This window comes from Syngnathus acus, chromosome 10 (assembly GCF_901709675.1).
Source record: "Syngnathus acus chromosome 10, fSynAcu1.2, whole genome shotgun sequence".
NCBI lineage: Eukaryota > Metazoa > Chordata > Actinopteri > Syngnathiformes > Syngnathidae > Syngnathus > Syngnathus acus.
In genome coordinates this window covers 6,280,414-6,299,224 of record NC_051095.1, presented here as the reverse complement: position 1 = coordinate 6,299,224, position 18,811 = coordinate 6,280,414, and the positions used below count along the sequence as shown (strand labels likewise).

General features: G+C 48.7%; 1 protein-coding gene and 1 long non-coding RNA gene across 2 annotated transcripts; one reads left to right on the top strand and one right to left on the bottom strand.

Moving 5' to 3' along the window:
* Window positions 1-10,381, bottom strand: tnfsf10l (TNF superfamily member 10, like). The gene is made up of 7 exons (XM_037262753.1): window positions 9,970-10,381; window positions 5,116-5,259; window positions 1,598-1,634; window positions 1,411-1,518; window positions 1,187-1,335; window positions 1,001-1,111; window positions 1-937 (listed from the first exon to the last, which is right to left on the bottom strand). The coding sequence occupies exons 1-7, from the start codon at window positions 10,204-10,206 to the stop codon at window positions 752-754; spliced, it is 972 nt and encodes a 323-aa protein (XP_037118648.1). The 5' UTR covers window positions 10,207-10,381; the 3' UTR covers window positions 1-751.
* Window positions 10,382-16,230: 5,849 nt separating this feature from the next.
* Window positions 16,231-17,003, top strand: LOC119129493. The gene is made up of 2 exons (XR_005099196.1): window positions 16,231-16,811; window positions 16,891-17,003. It is a non-coding gene; the product is annotated as an uncharacterized LOC119129493 (long non-coding RNA).
* Window positions 17,004-18,811: the final 1,808 nt, after the last annotated feature.

Below are 18,811 nucleotides of genomic sequence, written 5' to 3'. Positions count from 1 at the left end.
TTTTCAACACATTATTTTGCTTTATTGAGTACTGGACATGGTCCAAGGGTTTGATTTGTGTAGAAAATGTAAACTTTGATGAAACTTGTGCAAATGTTCCACGCTGGGCTTTGCAGGTTATGCAGGAAAGACCAGGTTTGGCGTTGTTACTATTTACATGGGAAAGAGAAAGACAAGGCTAAACTGGTCTGGCTGCTGGTGAGCCTCGACCTAGTTTTTTTTCCCTTCATCATCTGGCTCAGTCTCCTCCTCCTCCTCCTCCTCTTCTTCACTGTCCTCCCTTAAAAAGTTCCCAGTGGGTTTAAACGGTCAAATTAAAAGTCGACATGGATGACTTTTCATATCTCCACCCTTCACTGATTTGTCTGTACACAATAGTCCTTGCACGTGTGATTTCTCCTCTGCATTCCTTCAACGTTTTATAGTCTGTACATTCTTCGGTCCGGAGTCCAAAATTTAGGATTCCCTCACAAGACAAGCAGCAGACCCATTTTTGCTTATAATTTTTTTTTTTAAAGAATCCTTCCTGGAGGATTTAAACATTGTTCATCAGCAGCCTTGCATCTTCTGCTCCTTTAGTGGTTTGCTTTGGCTCAAAGAAGTTGTTCGGACTTTGTCCCGCCTTTTCACCCTCAGAGTCCCTCGCTGGTCGAGTGTTTCCGCGCATCCCTCCGAGCGATGCGAGAAACTCATCCTCCGGACCGTAGTCCTTCTCCAATTAGTTCTACGGGCTCCTCCGTCACACAGGCCCTCAAAGGTCGAGTCTGAAGGCCCCGAAGTAGCTGGAAGAATCGTCCGCGTTGAGCATAGTCGGCGACGAGACCGAGACAAAAAGTTCGTCGCCAGCCCTCAGCTCAAAGAGTCCCCCTTGATAGACGGAGTGGAGGGCGTACTCGGCGTCGGGCGCCCAACACTTGGTGCCGACCCCCTTGAGAAGCTGCCGGGAGGAAAGGGGTTAGTCGAGAAAGGTCGGAGCCTGCGAGCGGTTCGGCCGGCATACCTGGATGGGGCTGGGGTAGGAGGTCTTCTTGTAGACGCACTGCACCAGCTGGTGGCTGACGCTGCGCTGGTCCACGTCACCGGTAGCGGGCGACGGGTAGCGGAAGTAAACCTGGAAGGGACGTCCAGGCGGCTGACTTTGGAAACGTTCAGGGAGTAGACGCGACGCGAGGAAAAGGACGCTCACCTGCGAGTACAGGTAGTAGCGGCCGTCCTGGGGAACTCGCAGCCTGCCGTTGCTGAGAGTCATGTTGTGCAGGTGAGCGCCCAAGCTCCTATTGGCCCACGAGCGCACCATGTGGCGGCAGGACTGGTGCAGTCCCGCTTGAGGGTAGCCTGTTGGAGAGGAAGCCCGGGAGGTCACGTGAGGTCGCGACTAATCTCATGATGAGTCCGATCGACGTGTCTCACCTTGTGACTTGTTGTCCTGTAGGGTCAAGTGGGCCGAAGGCCTTTGGACAACTGAGCTCAAGAATTTTGAGCCCGAGTTGTTGAAAGAGCGAGGCATGGTTCTGGCCACTAAGGGCACATGAAGAAGGAAGATACAGTAAGGTTACAACCAACACCGATCTGCGTGTGCTTGTGTGCATGTGCTCACCCATGAAGGTTTGTTTGGAGATGATGTTCTCAGTCACCTAGAAGAAGAAAAAGGTGGAAACAACTTTTATACCAAGCAGTGACATGATTAAGATAATATTGACACAGTTAGAAAACAGTTGTTGCATTCATTCAATTGAAATGTGTTCATTCATTAACGTCTCCGGGTCGGCCATTTTGTCATTTGATGTCGACTGAAAATGAAGAAGCGCCAGCATGTAACAATTTTACACACACCCTACAGTAGGTACGTTTTTTTAATGTAAAATAAAAACATAGTGCCAGATAAATCAAACAAATGTGTGTTAAATGTAACACCCATTCAACTATATTTTTTAATTGATCAACCAATTCATGTGTAATCTGCCAAAAATCAGTATCAGCCTTAAAGTATTTGTATCGTTTGGGTCCTTGTTATGATTAATCTCGTTAAATAGCTTGTGAATGGATTTGTTTGGAGGATGAGCAAGAAGTCACAACATGTCCAACATTTACACATTCCTATGACCTCCCATTCATTACTCAAGCATGGTTGGTCAGCAAGTTGTGCGAAGTCGCCCCCCCTTCTCTGATATCCGACTCCACGGCGGTTTGGTGCGGCGTCCCTGCCCGCCGCCATCTGTTTCTTTTCTCCCGTTCACCCTGTCACCGTCAACTTCACCGTTCACTTTCTTTCCCCATCACTTTTAATTCCCCGAAAGTCCCGCTGGTGTCCGTCGTGTCGCCGGGAGTCCCGGATGCGCGCGGGCATCTTCCCTTGTTTTGTTTCTTTTCTACTCCCACGTTAGCAGTTTGGTGTCACAAAGTCCTTTCTGCTATGAATCTCCCTGAAAGGCCCGAAAAGGCGGAATGTGATGGATGACAAGTGAGCTAATGGTGACCTCCAAGTGGTGTTAGCATAGCAGCCGGCCAGCTTCTCCTTCAGCTAACACTCCAGCTGCAAATGGGACTCAATGCTTCAGTCAGGTGTTGGTTTCATTTGAGAAGCTGCAAACTTCAACGCAGGACAAAAGTGGCGAAGCTAGGATTTATTTTTTTTTATGGGGGGGGGGGGGCATGGGCTGACCAAGGATATCTCAGAAGGTCCGCAAAACAAAACAAAAAAATGCTAGCCCAAATAGAACAATCCGGTCAGGTGCCGGCGGGGGGGGGGGGGTTGGAAGGCAAGTCCTGTCTTGCGCTCACCGGCGCGGTCGCATTGGTTTCCTATTGGCGGTCACCGTGGCCTCCTCCACATGTTTGTGCAGTCTACGGTCTCGCTCGGCCGAGCATGTCCGTCTGGGCTTTGCGTTCCTCAGGTCCTGGGAGCAGAAAATTGCCTCCTCACCCGTGAGGGGAAAGAAAATTGGCAGCACATTTGTTTCTGTGTGAACAAATGAGCTTTTCATCCTCTGGCCGGCCGCCGGGCTTCGTCTGATTCCAGAGCGGCTGGTTGTCTGTCTTCACAAGACTTAACAAAGCTGACTTGTAATGAGCCACCGGGTGGACAAAAAGTGAAACCCGTCGTCGAGCTGTGTGTGCACCCGTGTGAACGCAGTTTTCTCCTTCCAGGGCCTGAAAGAAGAAATGCTTCCAAGTCATCAAAAAGGCACCTCTGTGTTTTTTGTGATGAGCCAAAAGCAGGCAGTATCTGGACTGAGCTCCGACGTCTCGCCATCAAACGTCATCTGGATCGTCTCCATGTGCGCCCAGTTGGAGAAAAGACAAACGTCATCTAACTCGGGCGTCGCCTCCATCGGGAAACCGAAATGAGAAAGAAACGCGTCGAACAAAATGCGTCTCGGTTCTATGATTCAGTGCCCTGCGGACAGGGAGCCTTTTTTTTTTTTTTATTTAATTTCTGAAGCGTCTGACCTTCGAGGACTTTCAGAGCATGTGGCGCCCATTTCTTCTTTCTCGGACGTTGAAGACCGAGAAGACAAAGAATTCCAGCACAAAGAAGCAAAAGCGAAAGCTTTGTGCAGTTCAAAACGTGACAACGGCAGCAAAACTGTCTGCATTCCTTCTCTGGCTGTTTCGTCAACAAACGAGCCTTTCAACTTTGCTTCAAGCGTGACCTCGCCTCACCGGCGCTTCACGCTTTCCGTCCCAAAATGGAGCAAGGTCAACTTTCTCCCCGGCAAGCTCGTGAATACAAGCTGTGAAAAAAAAAAAAAGCGGCCGCCCGCTGCTTTATGACTTGCTGGATTTAGTGCCGCTCGAGTCTCTCTCTTGGGCAGGTGAAGCGCAAAAGACGCTGCTGAGAGGACGCCCCGTGCGGGAAAGAGGAGAAGGAAGGAAGGAAGGCTGGCTGGCTGGCTGGGAAAAGGCCAGCGTGAGCAACAAGCAGGCACATGAAGGAACTTTCTCCCGCAAATGAGTGGGAGCTGCAACCTAATACTTGAATGCGCCGCTCACGACTGGACAGGCCCGGGCCGGCTCGCTCTGTGTGGCGACGGCGGCGGCTTGGTGATTAATAATCCGCCGTAAGGGAGTGTCGTGACATTCGGAGGAGGAAGCGGGAATGCACTAAAAGGAAATTGTTTGAGTTTCATGTCAAGTGTTCTGGGAAAGCATATAAATAGAAACACAGAATTGCTTTTATATTCTTCTGTGGTAGTTTGGCGACTTTGGAGGTTTGACGGAATGCCGAAGCTTATTTATAAACGGAGCTACCCACTTTGGGGGAATTCCTTTTCTGTTGCACACTCCACTGAGTCCCGTGTGGAAGAACAAGGAAGCAGAACGGCCCAACTCTGACACGAGATGATGAAAATGAAATGTTTTGCAAACGAGGAACGCCAGTCACGTGACGTTCTTTGTCCTTCCATTCAGTGTGGTCCTCCCTCCCTCCGCTCGCAGATTTGTGCTCTGGGGGCGCCCATCAAATTCTAAAAAGTCGGGTTTGTGACTCGTCATGAATCCCAACTCGATGGTCAATATTCAACTTCTGCAGCCATCAGCTGCTCAGTAGCTGCTCAGTTCGGGATGGCACTCGTGTAATTGAATTTGTTTTCAGCAGACGTTTACTAGTTCATGATGTGCTTTTTTTCTCCCTCTCTCCGCTTGCTTTTCTTTTCTCACGCACGAATTGGGAAAGTTCCGCTTGAGCCAAACAAGATGAAAAGAAAGCCAAAGCTTATCATCTTGTGTCAGCGTCACCCGCGCTCTCTCATCAAATCTAAAAATAGCATCAGGTCGAATTTAGCAATGGCTGACCTCTGATTGGTCTACGCTTGACATGACAAGGCAACCCTCCTTTATTCCTCAAGAGCCTTCATACTTAATTTGAAGTGTTGGATGAGGACAAACACACATATGCACACGCACTACATATGTAAGCAGAAAAGAAGGTCAACGGTGTTTATGTGTGAGTCATGGCTGGCAGCCTGACAAAAGAACAATAATCTTTGTCCGTCTGCAGTCAGCAAGCCAAACAACGCGCAAAGCAAAACATGCTAGCAGCTTGACTCATTTTGAAAGTGAGCGCTATGGATTCTTCCACGACGACCTCGATTGAGAGATGTCGTGGGACTTTACCTTGGAGATGTAGGCTTTGATGCCTTTGGCGAGTTTGATGCAAGGTTCTCCCAGGAGCTTGGCCAGCTGCTCGGGGATGTCCTGGTCCAGAGCGTTGAGTAAAGTCAGACATTTGAGCTCCTCCGTCACCCCCTGACTGCGCACCTGCACGCACGACACAAAGAAGAAACATCAGCAGCCATCTGGACAACTGATTAGGGAAAATTCCACCAAAAGTTCTGATGAGGTGTTTCAGCAGAATGACTGACCATTTCCAACAAAATGACTATCTGGGAAAACTGGCCCCAGAGCCCCCCCGTGATGCTCGGGCCCGGTGTGAGAGCGCGGCTAACGACCACGCTGAGCTAGCGTGAGCAAAGACAACAGAATGCGCTTTTTCTGTGTCTCCATGTTTTGCCGGTCCGTCAGCCTGTGGAAGTGGGTCGACGAGTTTGCGGGAGAGGTTAAGATTCTTCGAAGGAGCGTCAGTGCGAGTGACTTAGCCTTCTGCTCTAATGACATTCACATGTCGGAAGGAACCCCAATGTTTCCGTATTCTGCCGTTGGCTTCTTTCAGGCTTTCAACTGCATTGTTGTGTTGCTTGGATTCTCTCCAGAAGCTCGCGGCGAGGTGCTCGTGAGCCACGGCTCTGGTACTCTCCTCGCCTCGTTGTCACGCTTTAGAAATGTTAGCGTTTGCTTTTTCTGTCTGACAAACGGGCTTCCCGCCGCGCTGATCCGACGGATGGATGAGCAGCCAGTCTGAGCTACTTGAAGCGCTAACGAAAAACAGGTGCATTGACTGCAAGCATTTATGTTTGTCATCTTTTGACTCCAAAGTGCTGACGTCCGTGCGGCTCGCCAAACCAGCCTCCCTGCTTTGCAATTGTTATTCCGTTCCGTCGTGTCCATTCACCTCGACAAGGCCAGCGGGGAGGGTTTGACCTACGATGGGAAAGGTGGCCGTCGTCGCGCTCGGTCGGCCAAAAAGAACATTCAAAGTCAAAGGAGCAATACAAGGTGTCCAACATGCAGCCAGGGGGCCAAATGTGGCCTGGCTCATCATTTTAACGGGGTCGACTAAAGCCGATTCAGCATCTACTCCATGGCTCTTGTGTAAGTTTTATTTTTAAGGGATGAATAAATCCGTCCAAAAAAGAGACTTTGGAACTTTAAAGTGAAGCGGTTAGGTAAGGTAACATTTTCTCTCGTCCTTTAGCAATTAATTGTTTAAAGCCATCGATGCCCCCACTGAAAACTAGAATGCGATGCCTGAGCGCAACTCGTGAATGTGTGGCTGCTGACTGGCGCCAAACCACTTCTTCTAACTTTGTCCTCCCACTGCGAGCTTTTCCCATCAAGCGCTGCGAGACAACTCATGTCTGCGGCAGCCGAGTCTTTTTCTTCTCCGTCTCACAAGTACTCCCAAAAGTAGCCGTCCAACATTGAGCCTCAACTGGAAGCGATATGGAATTGTGGAACGCAATTTTCCTTTGTCTACCACCGGGCTCATTTTTGTCCACACGCTGATGGGACATCACCATGGCAACCAGAGTAAACGAGCTCATACGAAGTCTGGATGTAGCAGCTCCGACTCTCAGGAAGTGGGGAACAATACCTCACTGTTCCCACCCTGTGCGTGTGTGTGTGTGTGTGTGTGTGTGTGTGTGTGTGTGTGTGTGTGTGTGTGTGTGTGTGTGTGCGTGTGTGCGTGTGCGTGTGCGTGTGCGTGTGCGTGTGCGTGTGCGTGTGCGTGTGCGTGTGCGTGCGCGTGCGTACACGATAGCATGCACATTACATGAAAGTGCACGTCTAAATTTAGAGCCATAGCCTGGTCTGTCCCTCTTGCCTGCTGGATTTGAGTTACGTGGCCCCTCTCAACTCTCGCTAATCCTCTCAAATGAGAGCTGTGCACTGCCAAATGCAAACACACATTGACACACACGCACGCACAATACACATTTTTTCAGAGCGCTTTCCAAGGAGCCCTCAGAGATACAGTATACTTTTCGGGTTTTGGTGTCCAGCGAAGGCCAGCCAAAAACAGACTGGCTGGGGGTAGAGGGGGTGAACGAACACACACATATACACACACACACACACATACACACACACACACACACACACACACACACACACACACACACACACACACACACACACACACACACAATCATATACATGGCCAGCGGTCACAGCTGGACTTAAGGCATAAATCACTTTGGCCAAAGACAGAGAAGCTCAAATGTCAAAGTAAAAGCAAACATGGGAAGAGGTCCAACATGGCTTTGTCATGCACACGCCTGTTGCACACGCAAGTCCTCATGTGCACAGAGAACCTTGGGGAAGCATTGACAAACACAACATGATTTTGTTTTCAAGCTGTAAAAAATGAGTGTGACTTGGTGGATGGCCATGTAATTTTGTTTCTGGACTCTGACGAGCCATGAGAAGGTTAATACATGATGCTCCATCATCATTGCTGCGTAATGAGCTGTTGTGCGTGTGTGCTGAATTCCCAGTCGAGGCACTTCATGTGGTGCGCACGTGTGTCTGCGTTGCGTGTTCAGCAAGGCTCCAGCGAGCGTCCGCGTCCACTCAGGAATGCTGCGAGCGGCCAAACCGGTCTCAAGATGTCTTTTGTGTGCACCTGTGTGCTTGTGAGTACACACACACACACACACACACACACACCTATGCAACGAGACCACTCTCGGGCCTTGGCATGCTGTCCTCTGACCCGCCATTGTCAGCCACACTGCTCTAGATTCTGTCTTGCTTTGATTGATACGCAGGGCGAACTTGTTTTAATGGCCATCAAGATAGCGATTTATATCTGACGCTCAAGGCCAAAGGTCTGTTTACGATTCTCGTAAGCGGGCCAGGAACGAGGAAATAGTTGAAAAATGGGTCAGGACTCTTGTTCGGCGCACGTCAGCATGGATCGACGTCCCACAAGCTGCATCTCGGCTCGTTGCAAATAATGCTAATGGTTGAGCACGACAAGATGGGCAAGAAGATAGTGGTCATCACATCACAGCAAATCAAAACGATGGCTTGATGTTATCGGAAAGACCAACAATTGGCATTCCGGCCGCTCTAAGCAAGCGAGTCATTGATTTAGAAAGAAGCTAAGATGACATCATCGAGGGCGTCCGCTTTGGGGGGACAAAATTGAAGACGGTAGAGTGTGCCCCAGACCTTCGGGACGTCTCGGACCAGCATGTGGGTGGGCTGCTATGTCTCTGGTGCTTTTGTGTGCTTTAACCTCTAAAGCCACACAAATGAGCCGGTCATAAATACGACCGAGATGTCTTGACGAGCGAATGCCATCCATCGTCTCGTCGCGCTCGCTCCACGTGATTGGCTGCGTGCCACCTGACACCTTTGCAAACGCCAGCCTCCCTGCAGTGTGACAATTACACTTGTTTGCACCAGCATCAGCGCTGTAAATCTGGCTTCGAGCCTTTATCAGGACTTGTTGACAGACAAAGGGTGCAAACAAAGTGATAACACGCACGCACGCACACACACACACACGCACCCACACACACGCGCAAATAGGCAAGTATCCAGATTTTCTGTCATGGTGTGCAAGCTGCGTTGCTCTTGTCAATTTCTCGGAATGGTTTCCATTTGTGGTTTTTAATGAATGTTTCTAAATCCTTATTACGGAAAACTATTGTGCCTCAGGCATGACGTGCAAACAAACGAAAACAAGCATTTCGAGAGAAAAGCGAGAAGGTGTGCTGCATTTGCCTCATCAATTGTCCAGTCATTATATTTATATACTGATACTGAATCTTTTTTTTTATGCCACTGGCTTCATTGAGACAGGGAGCGCTGAATTGAAATGATTGTCGTGCAGACTTCTTGTAAATGTTCGATGGAACGTTCTGGTGTCATAACGTGATTTCCGTATCTGTGGAGGCGCTGCTGCTGCTGCTCTACTTGTTTTTCCTCGCAGCCACTTTTCAGGTCGTTGCGGCGGCACGTGTGTTGCTTGAAAGGACTTCTTGGTCTTTGTGGCAAGTCTTTTTTTTGAACATTTGGTGCATGACACGCATTGTTTGTTTGGTGGCAATGCTGGAGAATTCCTCCTTGTCCCATGTTGTTGCTCTCCACGGGTTGCCCTTGTTTGCTAACAGAAGGGGGTACATTCAGACAAAGGGGGGTGGGGTGGGGGATTCCCCCACCCCAAACACACATATTCAGGCCTCATGCATTTCATGAGGCCTGTGAATGGCCTGAAAACAAGTTAAGAGCTGAACACACAATACGTGTAGTGTGATTGGAAGAAGAAGTTTTTTGTGTGCTCCTCGACCGCATGTGCCCACTTGAGTGTGACTGAACTTGTTGTCATTGCGCCTCTTTGTGTCAGAGAGCGTGGCGGCGTTGGGCTTTTGGCAAATTGTGCTTGGAATAATAAAGATAAAGAGAGGTTGTTGCTGTCACTGTTCCCTTATCAAGTCACATGTGTGTAATGAGGACGGACATAAGATGGTCCTTCTCCTCCGCAGCCTGTCCTGTTCCGTGGCGCCACTCACCACCGCAGCGCGTCTTTTCAAAGCTGGGCACATCTTTGGGGGGTCCACAGAGTCTGACTTTAAATAGAAAAATGCGCATTTTGATTGCTTTCGCTTCCCGCCTGACCAAGAATGCTTCCAGATGGATTCGATCTTCACCTCTACAAAATTTTTGTTTGGATTGTTGCTGTGCAGAAAGGAGCATACTGCTGTGATTAAGTCCATAAATGAGCTCCAGTGCAGGGGGAAAGACATCTAATTATTATGACTTCAGGAGAGAAAAATGTCCCGAGCGGGCGTCCATATTTCACTCGACTTTTACAGTGTGAGAGAGTTGAGTTGTTCTTACCTGCGAGATAGACATGTTCAGGTAGACAAAGAGCCCCGTGGTGGAAGCCACCTGCAGCACCACCACTACCGCCACCACCAGGGCCACCCACATCTTGGATGGCGCTTCCCGCCGACCCGCGCCGCCGCTGGGCCCCCCGGTCGGAACCATCATGTAGGTTGTGGACTCGCTGCTCACCGATCGGAAATAATCCTGCTGCTGCTGCTGCTGCTGCTGCTGTTCACTCGGACTGGCCATGGCGCCCCCCTCCCCCGCACATGGAACCCACGGGACAGCAACAACGGTGACGCTCAATGTCCACGCAAGAGGACGCCAACTTAAAGCGGGGACGTGCCCACCATGCCTGCTGGAGCGGACGAACGGATGAGTGGAGCTGGCCGCAGGACGAGGCTGCAACAAGAAGCTACGGAGGGGGCTGTCTTAACCTCTTCGTCACCCGGGGGAGGGCGGGGGAGGAGGAGCAGCAGCAAGGAGGCCTGAAAGCAAACAACTTACACCCTCTTCACACAGTGGAAAGTTGCTTTCTCTTTCGAATTGTTCTGTCTATCCATTTTGGTAGATGCTTGTATTTAGGTCACAGCACACATTTTTGCTCTGAGACTCTCGAAGGACCTAAGGCTTGGGTCCTAAGCGATCATACTGGACATCAATGAAAAATAACGTGGCTAAGATGAAAAGACTTAAAAGACATAAAAGAGACATTAGAAGGCGTGTTCGGTGCTGCTCCGCTGCTGCCATCCCTGGAGTTTTCTTTTGTCGGACAATAAACGCGCAGTGACGCATTGTGAACACACGAGAGCGCTCCAGCTCTTCCAGTAACCAAGATAAGGGCTCATGTCGTTTCTTCTGTCGTATTGATTTTTTTTATGCACATGAATTTTGGTTATTTTCCTCTTGGTTTTTTTTTTCTTTCTTTTTTTCTGGAAATATTTATTGAATGTTTATCAGCATTTATCAATGAATGTGTGTGGGGGAAAATGGACCCCCTGAGAAATCCTTGTCAACCGCAAGGAAGAAAATGCTAGCCCAGACTTTTTTTTTTTATTCGATAACCTAAAGAGCGGGTACGAGTGGTTTGGCCTTCCAACCCAAAAGTATCTGGTGAAACTACTTTATGAAACTTCTGAGCGGCTCGGGGTAGGCGGGAGCCAAGCAATATCCGATTTGAAATGAATCAATTTGTTGGAGAAAATCGATTCCTTCAAGAATAAACACAAAAACATAAGGAGGAAAAGTTCAAATAAATGATTTAGAGTATTTTTAAGTTGTGATTATGAATTATTGCTCAAGATTCCTGTTTGTGGGATGCGACGACTCAGCAGGACTGAACGTGTGCTCGTCTTAGCTTGGGTTCATGTCGAGAGAAAGAAGGCGAGTTGAGCCAAAAACATATTGCAGACACCGATGATGTTTTGGATGACGACTTGTGGGGAAAGTGCAGCGGGTGAATGTTTGGAGTCTGCAAGGTCGCACGGCGGACCGCAGACACACTCAACAAAAAGGCGCTCAGCACCTGCGAACATGACGCCTCAGGTGCTTGCTGGTCAGGAGGGAGAAAACATGTTGATTTGCAGAGATGGGATCAAGTCTTAAACTTGACCAACAACACTGTTTCCACTGAAAATGAAGAGTTTGGTTTGTTGTAAAAAGAAGAGAAAGAAAAAGCCTTTTGAAAATAATTTGTACAAATAGCAGGGATTGAAACTAGGGACCACTCATTTTCAAACAATGGAGGATGCTCTGGTTTGTTCATAAAAAAAAAAAAAAAAAAGAAGCCTTTTGAACATCATTTGTACAAATAGCAGAGAGTGAAACTAGCGACCATTTTCATTTTGAAACTGCAGGATGCTCAAGGACGTTGATAGACCACCTGTTTGCAACTAATCTTAACTTTCAAGAGTTCTTTAGGCCAACTTGAAGGAAGTGTTTCCCGTTTCCTCACCTCTGTTAAAGCTCTGCTCTGATTTTCAAATATGCGTCACCATGTTGCTGTTTTGATTTCTTCATTACGTTATTTACATGTATTCTTTCACCGATTCTTCACGATGATGTATTTGGTCAGAGTGTTTGTCGTTTGATCTCATTTTGCCTACTAAGATAAACATCTTTTGTTAAATCTGACCTGCTCTTATCATTGACATTATCATTATCATTGAGTTTTGGGGTGAAATCTTTTTTTTTTTTTTTAATGCTGTTAATAAATGCATTTGTTTTCAAAAAGCTTTATTTTGAATATCCATGTTTTACTACCTACTAAAGGCCCAAACTGTTTACGCAATGACCTTTACATGTCGTTTATATGACTTTGTAAAGCACAAATACTAAGTCATTTGCCATCCAACTGGTCGCCCTTTGCATCTATCAGCAGCCGAGAGAGAGGCAGCTAGCTGTCACCCGAGTGCAAGGCGGCTGGCCGGGTGTTCTCCAAAGTTCTTTGGATTGTGTTATTTACAGTGGTTCGGGGACCCCTGATTGCTTTCGAGATGTTCCATTGGGAAAATGACTGGTTGTTGGGATCAGCAATTTCACTTCACTACATCGTCGTATAGTAGCAGACAAAAAGAGGGAAGTGGAGTTTACACGATTGACCGAAAGATGACCCAAGGAGGCCGCTGCCTAAAGTTGGGCACCCCAACAGAAAAGTGCCATGTCACACTCACTATTTAGGAGCTGGTCCTTTTGCAGAAAGAACACGACCTACGTAGCTAAATAGCATCACTATGTTCCTCGCTCACTGACAGTGACAGCTGAAATCTCTGCGCTAGCTGTTTTCTTGTATCCTTGCCCTAAACCACGACGTTGAACAATCTTTGTCTTCAGGTCGCTTGCCAGTTGTTTGGAGGCTCCCATGTTGCCGCTCTGAATTGAGAGGAGATGCAAAGAGGAGAACAACTTGCAAGTGGGCAGCCGGCCGCCTTAAATACCCCTCCGTTTTGTAAAGAAGAATGGTCCAAATGTTCTCTTCCAGCAGAATCCGGACTCTCAGCCTCTCGAGGCTGTTGTTTCTGCCAAAGTAGGATTTTCTCTGGCCAAATGGATGCACGCAACCTGCCTACTTCATTTTGTTCCATTGCACACTTTCTGCCAACTTCATCTCACGTCTCAAATATCACTGTGTCTGATACATTGAACTGAAATGAACAACCAATGATTCCTCCAGGAAAATCCTGAAAAGGATCAGGGCTGCCCAAACCTTTGCATACGTGACGAAACAAAGGCAACAAATGGTGTGTGTTTGTGTCATGATCTCGGCGGACGCATGACTCCCGCGGCGAGCAAGCATGAGAATGGAGATTTGCAATCCATCACTTTGCCAACAGCAGTCATGACGATGATGCAACCTTGGCATGAAAAACACTTGCGGGTGGCTGGAGGGGGGTCGAGGGAAGTCGAGGGCTTCAGCTTTGCCTTTGTCCTCTGATGCAAAGGCACAAGGCTGTCAAAGGTGCGGACCGCGAGCCGGATCACAAAGCGAGCCATACGTTTGAAGGCTTTGAATTCTGTCAATGTTGCTCACTCTGGAGAGAAAAGGACGTTCCGTCTTTATGAGTGCGATTCCAAACGTTTACATCGCAATATTCTAATATGTATACATAACATAACATACATACACACACACACACACACACACACACACACACACACACACACACACACACACACACACACACACACACACACACACACACACACACACACACACACACACACACACACACACACACACGTACATATATATGTATGTATCATACATATACACATGTATAAATATATATACATATATGTATTTCTTTTTATGTATTTCTTTAGAATCCACTTCAAAGAATGTGTGTCAATACTAATTTTATGTTATGCAACCTCTGCACAAACTATAACAAAGTCAAGCAGGATTTTTTTCAGATCGATGAAAAATGAAAAGAAATTGACAAAATTAAATATATATATATATGTGTGTGTGTGTGTGTGTGTGTGTGTGTGTATTTAATTATTATTTTTTTTAAATCCACTTTAAAGAATGCGTGCCAATACCGACTTTATCTTATGCAACCGATGGACGAACAAGCGTGGCGCGCCATTTTGCACATTTGGCTGACTCATTTGCCTGTTTGTCTTGAACTACTTGACTAATGACGGACGGCAGTCATAAAGTTAAACTTGCAAGCCTTCACAGACGCTTTGACATCAAGCTAAGCGCGCGTGGGCTCCGCGTGTCAAAGCGGCTTGACGTCACGCACCTTGCGACTAGTAGGGAGCGCTCGCGTCCGATCGTCACTTGGTTCGCTTGTCGAGTCGGAGCAGCCAGCCAGCCAGCCAGCCTGCCAGCCTGCCAGCCAGCCAGCCAGCCAGCCAGCCTGCCAGCCAGCCAACCAACCAACCAGCCAACCAACCAACCAACCAACCAACCAACCAACCAACCAACCAACCAACCAGCCAGCCAGCCAGCCAACAGCAGCCAGCAGCAGCCAGCCACCAGTCTGTCTCTGTCTCTCTCTCTGTCTCTGTCACTCTGTCTCTCGCTCCTACGCGGTACCCCTCGTCAGAATGAAGCTCGTGACAATCATCTTGCTCCTCTGCGTCCACTCGGCAGGTAGGAAAAGCTTTCACACACTTTGGTCCGCTGTCAGTGGAATCAAGTTGGTCAAAAGCGTCAATCCAAAGGACTGCAGCCAATAAATGGATTGTCATCAAAGCGTAAAGCGATGTTGATTTGAAAAAGGGCCACTTTGTTGTTGTGACGCTTGCAATGTCTTAACCCTTCATTTTGGGAATTTGGACGTCGTCGATTGGCAAAATGGCTCGCCGAAAGCAAAGTGCACAAATGACAAAGAAAGCTCAATGCGAAACTGTGTTTGGAGGATTGTTTTGTGCCTTGAATTTGTTTCTAAGTAGCTTTCTGTCTGTACAATCCTTGGTGTCCTTTTACACCGTGGGAGTAAGCGCATGCGCTGGCTGGCCACCTCTGCTTTTCCAGATCCGGCAGATTGCCCAGGCGTAAAGGGTATGGTGAAGTTCTGCACAGCTAGCGACAACCTCAAAATAACAATCAGCACCACGGAGACCATCAAATGGAACTTCGGAGACGGCGACCTCCCAACAGGAAACGGTGAAGCATCAGAAGCATCCGAAAAGATTATGACGTTGCCCGCCCTGACAGCAGCGCACACTGGCGTGTACAAGGCCACCTACGACCCGAGCATTGTCGACAAGTTCACCATCATTGTTGGTGCCGGTGAGTTGCACGACCATTTGATTTTGTGAGCAAATTGAGATGGAAAAAAGCCGGTCACTTGGCTGCGTGTGTACTGTGGCGCTGTCTTTGTGATTTGACCGCAGCCTGCGCTTGGACTTGAAATAACTCTGCTCAACTGTTTCTCAGTCACTTGCGGCAAAGGAGATTGCGTCGTCAAGACCGATGGCTCCATCAGAATGGACTCCGGAGCGACAGGAGACCAGCAGGTTACCTGGAAATTGAAGGCCGCAGGTTCTACAGCCGCCCCTGTCCCTGTCCCTGACCCTGGCGAAAGTGACCCGCCCAAGTTCACCGAGAAGAAGCACGCGTTGGGCCTCTTCAAGGTGACCCAATCTAACATGGGGCAGTACACGGCCAGCGTTGGAGAAATCGCTCTTAAAACGTTTACAGTCAGGTTTGCAAGTAAGTTTGGCGTCGCAACTCTCACGCTGCCGCGCAAACAATTCCAGGACTACGACAGGATTGTTGCGGCAGGCGGCGGCGCGCGTTGTAAAAAAAAATAAAAAAGAATTACGCTGCTGCCGCCATTTCGTTTTCTGTTCAAACTCTGTGTGTCGCTGTTGAAATCTACTTGAACAATGCACTTTTTCAAATGTCAAACTTGAGCTCTGCCCGCAATTGTTTTAAAGGGGCGCACCCTCGCCGACCGATGTCTTTGAGTGCATGTGTTACCGTGGTGGCGCAGGCGGATGAGATGAGGGGGCCTTTGGACAATGCAACCGGGATCGATTTGCAAATGGCCTCTCTTGAAATTGAGTCTCATTTCCTCTTTCCCAACAGCTCCCGTCACCGAGGCCAAAGTCCAAAAGCGACAGAGCGGCTGCAATGTGATCTTAGAGTGCAATGTCAAGGGTGATGCCCAATCCTTCAAATGGACCAAGGACGATTCTGACGAAGCTGATGCAACTCAGAAGCAGTTGACCATCCAGAAGGTGGATGCTGGAGCGAACGCTAATTATGTTTGCAAGGCCACAGACTACGGCAACGGGGAGAAGACTAGCGCCGCCTTCGCCTACACCTACGCAGGTGAGTCGGGGGCCCTTGGAAAGCACCATCCCATTGAATTTGCCCGCCCCTTGCAAAGCGTGACTTCCTGTTTTTGACAGCTCCCCAAGCCGTCTCCGACGTCCTCATCACCCGGAAAGGGAACGTCCTCACGTGTGAGGCCAAGGGTGTCGTCCAAAGCTTCAAGTGGGAGATGGAGGATGGGACGGCTGTCACTTCACAGCACGGCGCAGTGGACGCTGTTGAGTCAAAGTTCAAATTGAACTCGAAGGCCAAAGGCAGCTTTGTTTGCGTGGCCACCGGCTGCGATGGCAAGGCCGGGAGGTCCGACCCCTTTAGCGTCGACGGAAAAGGCAGCGAAGAGGGCGGCTCCAGCACCAACAACGACGAGAGTGACAATGGACGTGAGTACTTGCATGTCTGTCAGTGGAGCAAGCCCCGCCACCGCCAATGTTTGCCATCTTTGCTCTAGATGGGTCCCAACCAGGAAGTGGCCCCCAGGGCGCGTCCACCTCCGTCGCTCTGCTGCTGATAAGCGTCCTCGTTGAGCTCTACGTGATGATGCTGTAGACCCGGCGGCCGCCGGGTGAGTTGCCATTTTTTTGCTTTTTTCTTGCCTCTTGCTTTTTTTCCCCCCAACCGGCTGTTTGTCTGCTTTTCCTCAGACGAGAGATCCTGGAGGCGACGACGTCAACCTGCGAGTGGCGCGCCCTTCCATTTTTCCTTTTTTCATTTATTCGTTCAGCAATCCAAATATTCATTCGTTCATTCAGCAATTCCCAAAGAAAAGCACGGAAAGCGGATCGGGAGAAGCGGCGGCGGCGTTGACGGCGGCACGAGACCCTCGGCCAATGGAAAACCTCCATCATCTGGCGCCAGGGAGGGCAACAACTCGTGACGCCTGAGCGGTTGGCCTTTGACTTGTTTGCAGCGGGCGAGTGGAGCGGGAAAGCGCTTTTTTTTGGGTCTTATTCAATGTTCGACTCCATTTATGCTGTTATTTACAATTGATTGCATCGGGGGGGGGGGGGGGGGGGGGGTTGGCAAACGTTTTGTTGGGATGCTCTGGAAGGAAGGTGGTCAACGCGAGCGATGGGGTGAATTTGATGGTGCAACCTTTTTGTCTTCTACTTATTCCAATTGTATTCTACTTGATTATATCATTGAACTTTAGCATCGGGGGTGTTGCCAAACGTTTTGTGGAAGGAAGGTGGTCAACGCGATGGGGTGAATTTGATGGTGCAACTTTGCTTTCAACCAACGCATTGGAAAGGCTTGCTTGAATTTAATGCGTTTGCTTTGCTTGCAGCGCATTGGAAGGGATTGCTTAAATTTGATGGTGCAACTTTGCATTGGTGTTGTGTATCGAGTCGAAACCGCAATAAAGTCTTCATCCCACTTGGTGGTGGCGTTTGATGTCAATGAAGCGCGCGCGCGCGGTGCCATCTTGTGGGCCAACGGAGCGATGCATTGCGGGCCATTACACAACACCGATTGAGATAAATTGATGGAACGTTTTTACATGCACTTTTCAATCAAATTGAAGGACTTTTTTTTTCTCTTACCAGAAGACAGGTGGGGTTTTTGGATCGAACTTTATTGCGACTTTTTTTTTTTCTTTTTTTGCCAAAAGACAGGTGGGAATTTTGTATCAAACGTTCTTGCGTGCACTTTTCAAAAAAAAATACTTAACGACAGGTGGGATTTCTGTGTCAAACTTTTGCATTTTTCCCAAAAATTGAGACTTTTCATTTTTGCCAAAAGACAGGTGGGATTTTTGTATCAAACTTCATGTACTTTTTTAAAAAAAAACCGTGGGGAAAAGGCAGTACAGATAGTGAATGGATGGATGCATGGGTCTATTTGAAATATCTCAACTGATTGACATCGCTTGTTCCAAAACCTGAAAATCGGCGCCCCTTTTTGGCAACAGAGTGCAGGATCCTCGCTTTAGGCAAATGGACCGACGAGTTTGTCAACACAAAACAGGCTTTATGGCCGCATCGGCTGTAATGTAACGTGTGATTTGCTAGATGGTATCTAGAGCTCTCTTGTGATAAATCGAAGTACGATTTTCCATCAACAGAGGGCTGCTCGTTCTCCCCTACCAGTGTGCGCTTATTTCCGTCATCAGAATGGGTCTTTTTTTTCCTTTTTTCTTTTGCCACATAAATGGTCCAATTTTAGGCGGCTCGGTGGGGCACTGGTTAGCACGTTCGCCAGGAGGAGGGTGCAGGTTCGATTCCTCCACCGGCCCTCCCTGTGTGGAGTTTGCATGTTCTCCCAGTGCCTGTGTATGTTACCCTAACCCACGTCCCAAAAACATGCTTAGTGGGCCGACTGAGCACCCCAAATTGCCCCTAGGTGTGAGTGCGAGCGCGAATGGTGGCTCATCTTTGTGTGCCCTGCGATTGGCTGGCAACCGGTTCAGGGTGTCCCCCGGCTACTGCCTGATGACTGCTGGGATAGGCTCCGGCACGCCCACCGGAGGTGGAATCGAACCCGCACTCTCTAACTGTGAGGCGGCCGACGCGCTAACCATGGTTAGCCTCACCGAGCCGCCTACTCATTGGTTTATTTGATTCC

What these genes read in the sequence shown, in the direction of transcription:
- tnfsf10l (XM_037262753.1), bottom strand. Translation starts at nt 10,206, where the DNA reads ATGGCCAGTCCGAGTGAACAGCAGCAGCAGCAGCAGCAGCAGCAGGAT. An exon ending in TCAAAGCCTACATCTCCAAG is followed by an intron (nt 1,635 to 5,115) that starts GTAAAGTCCCAC and finishes TTCTTCTTCTAG; the next exon opens with GTGACTGAGAACATCATCTC. An exon ending in ACAGGACAACAAGTCACAAG is followed by an intron (nt 1,336 to 1,410) that starts GTGAGACACGTC and finishes CCTCTCCAACAG; the next exon opens with GCTACCCTCAAGCGGGACTG.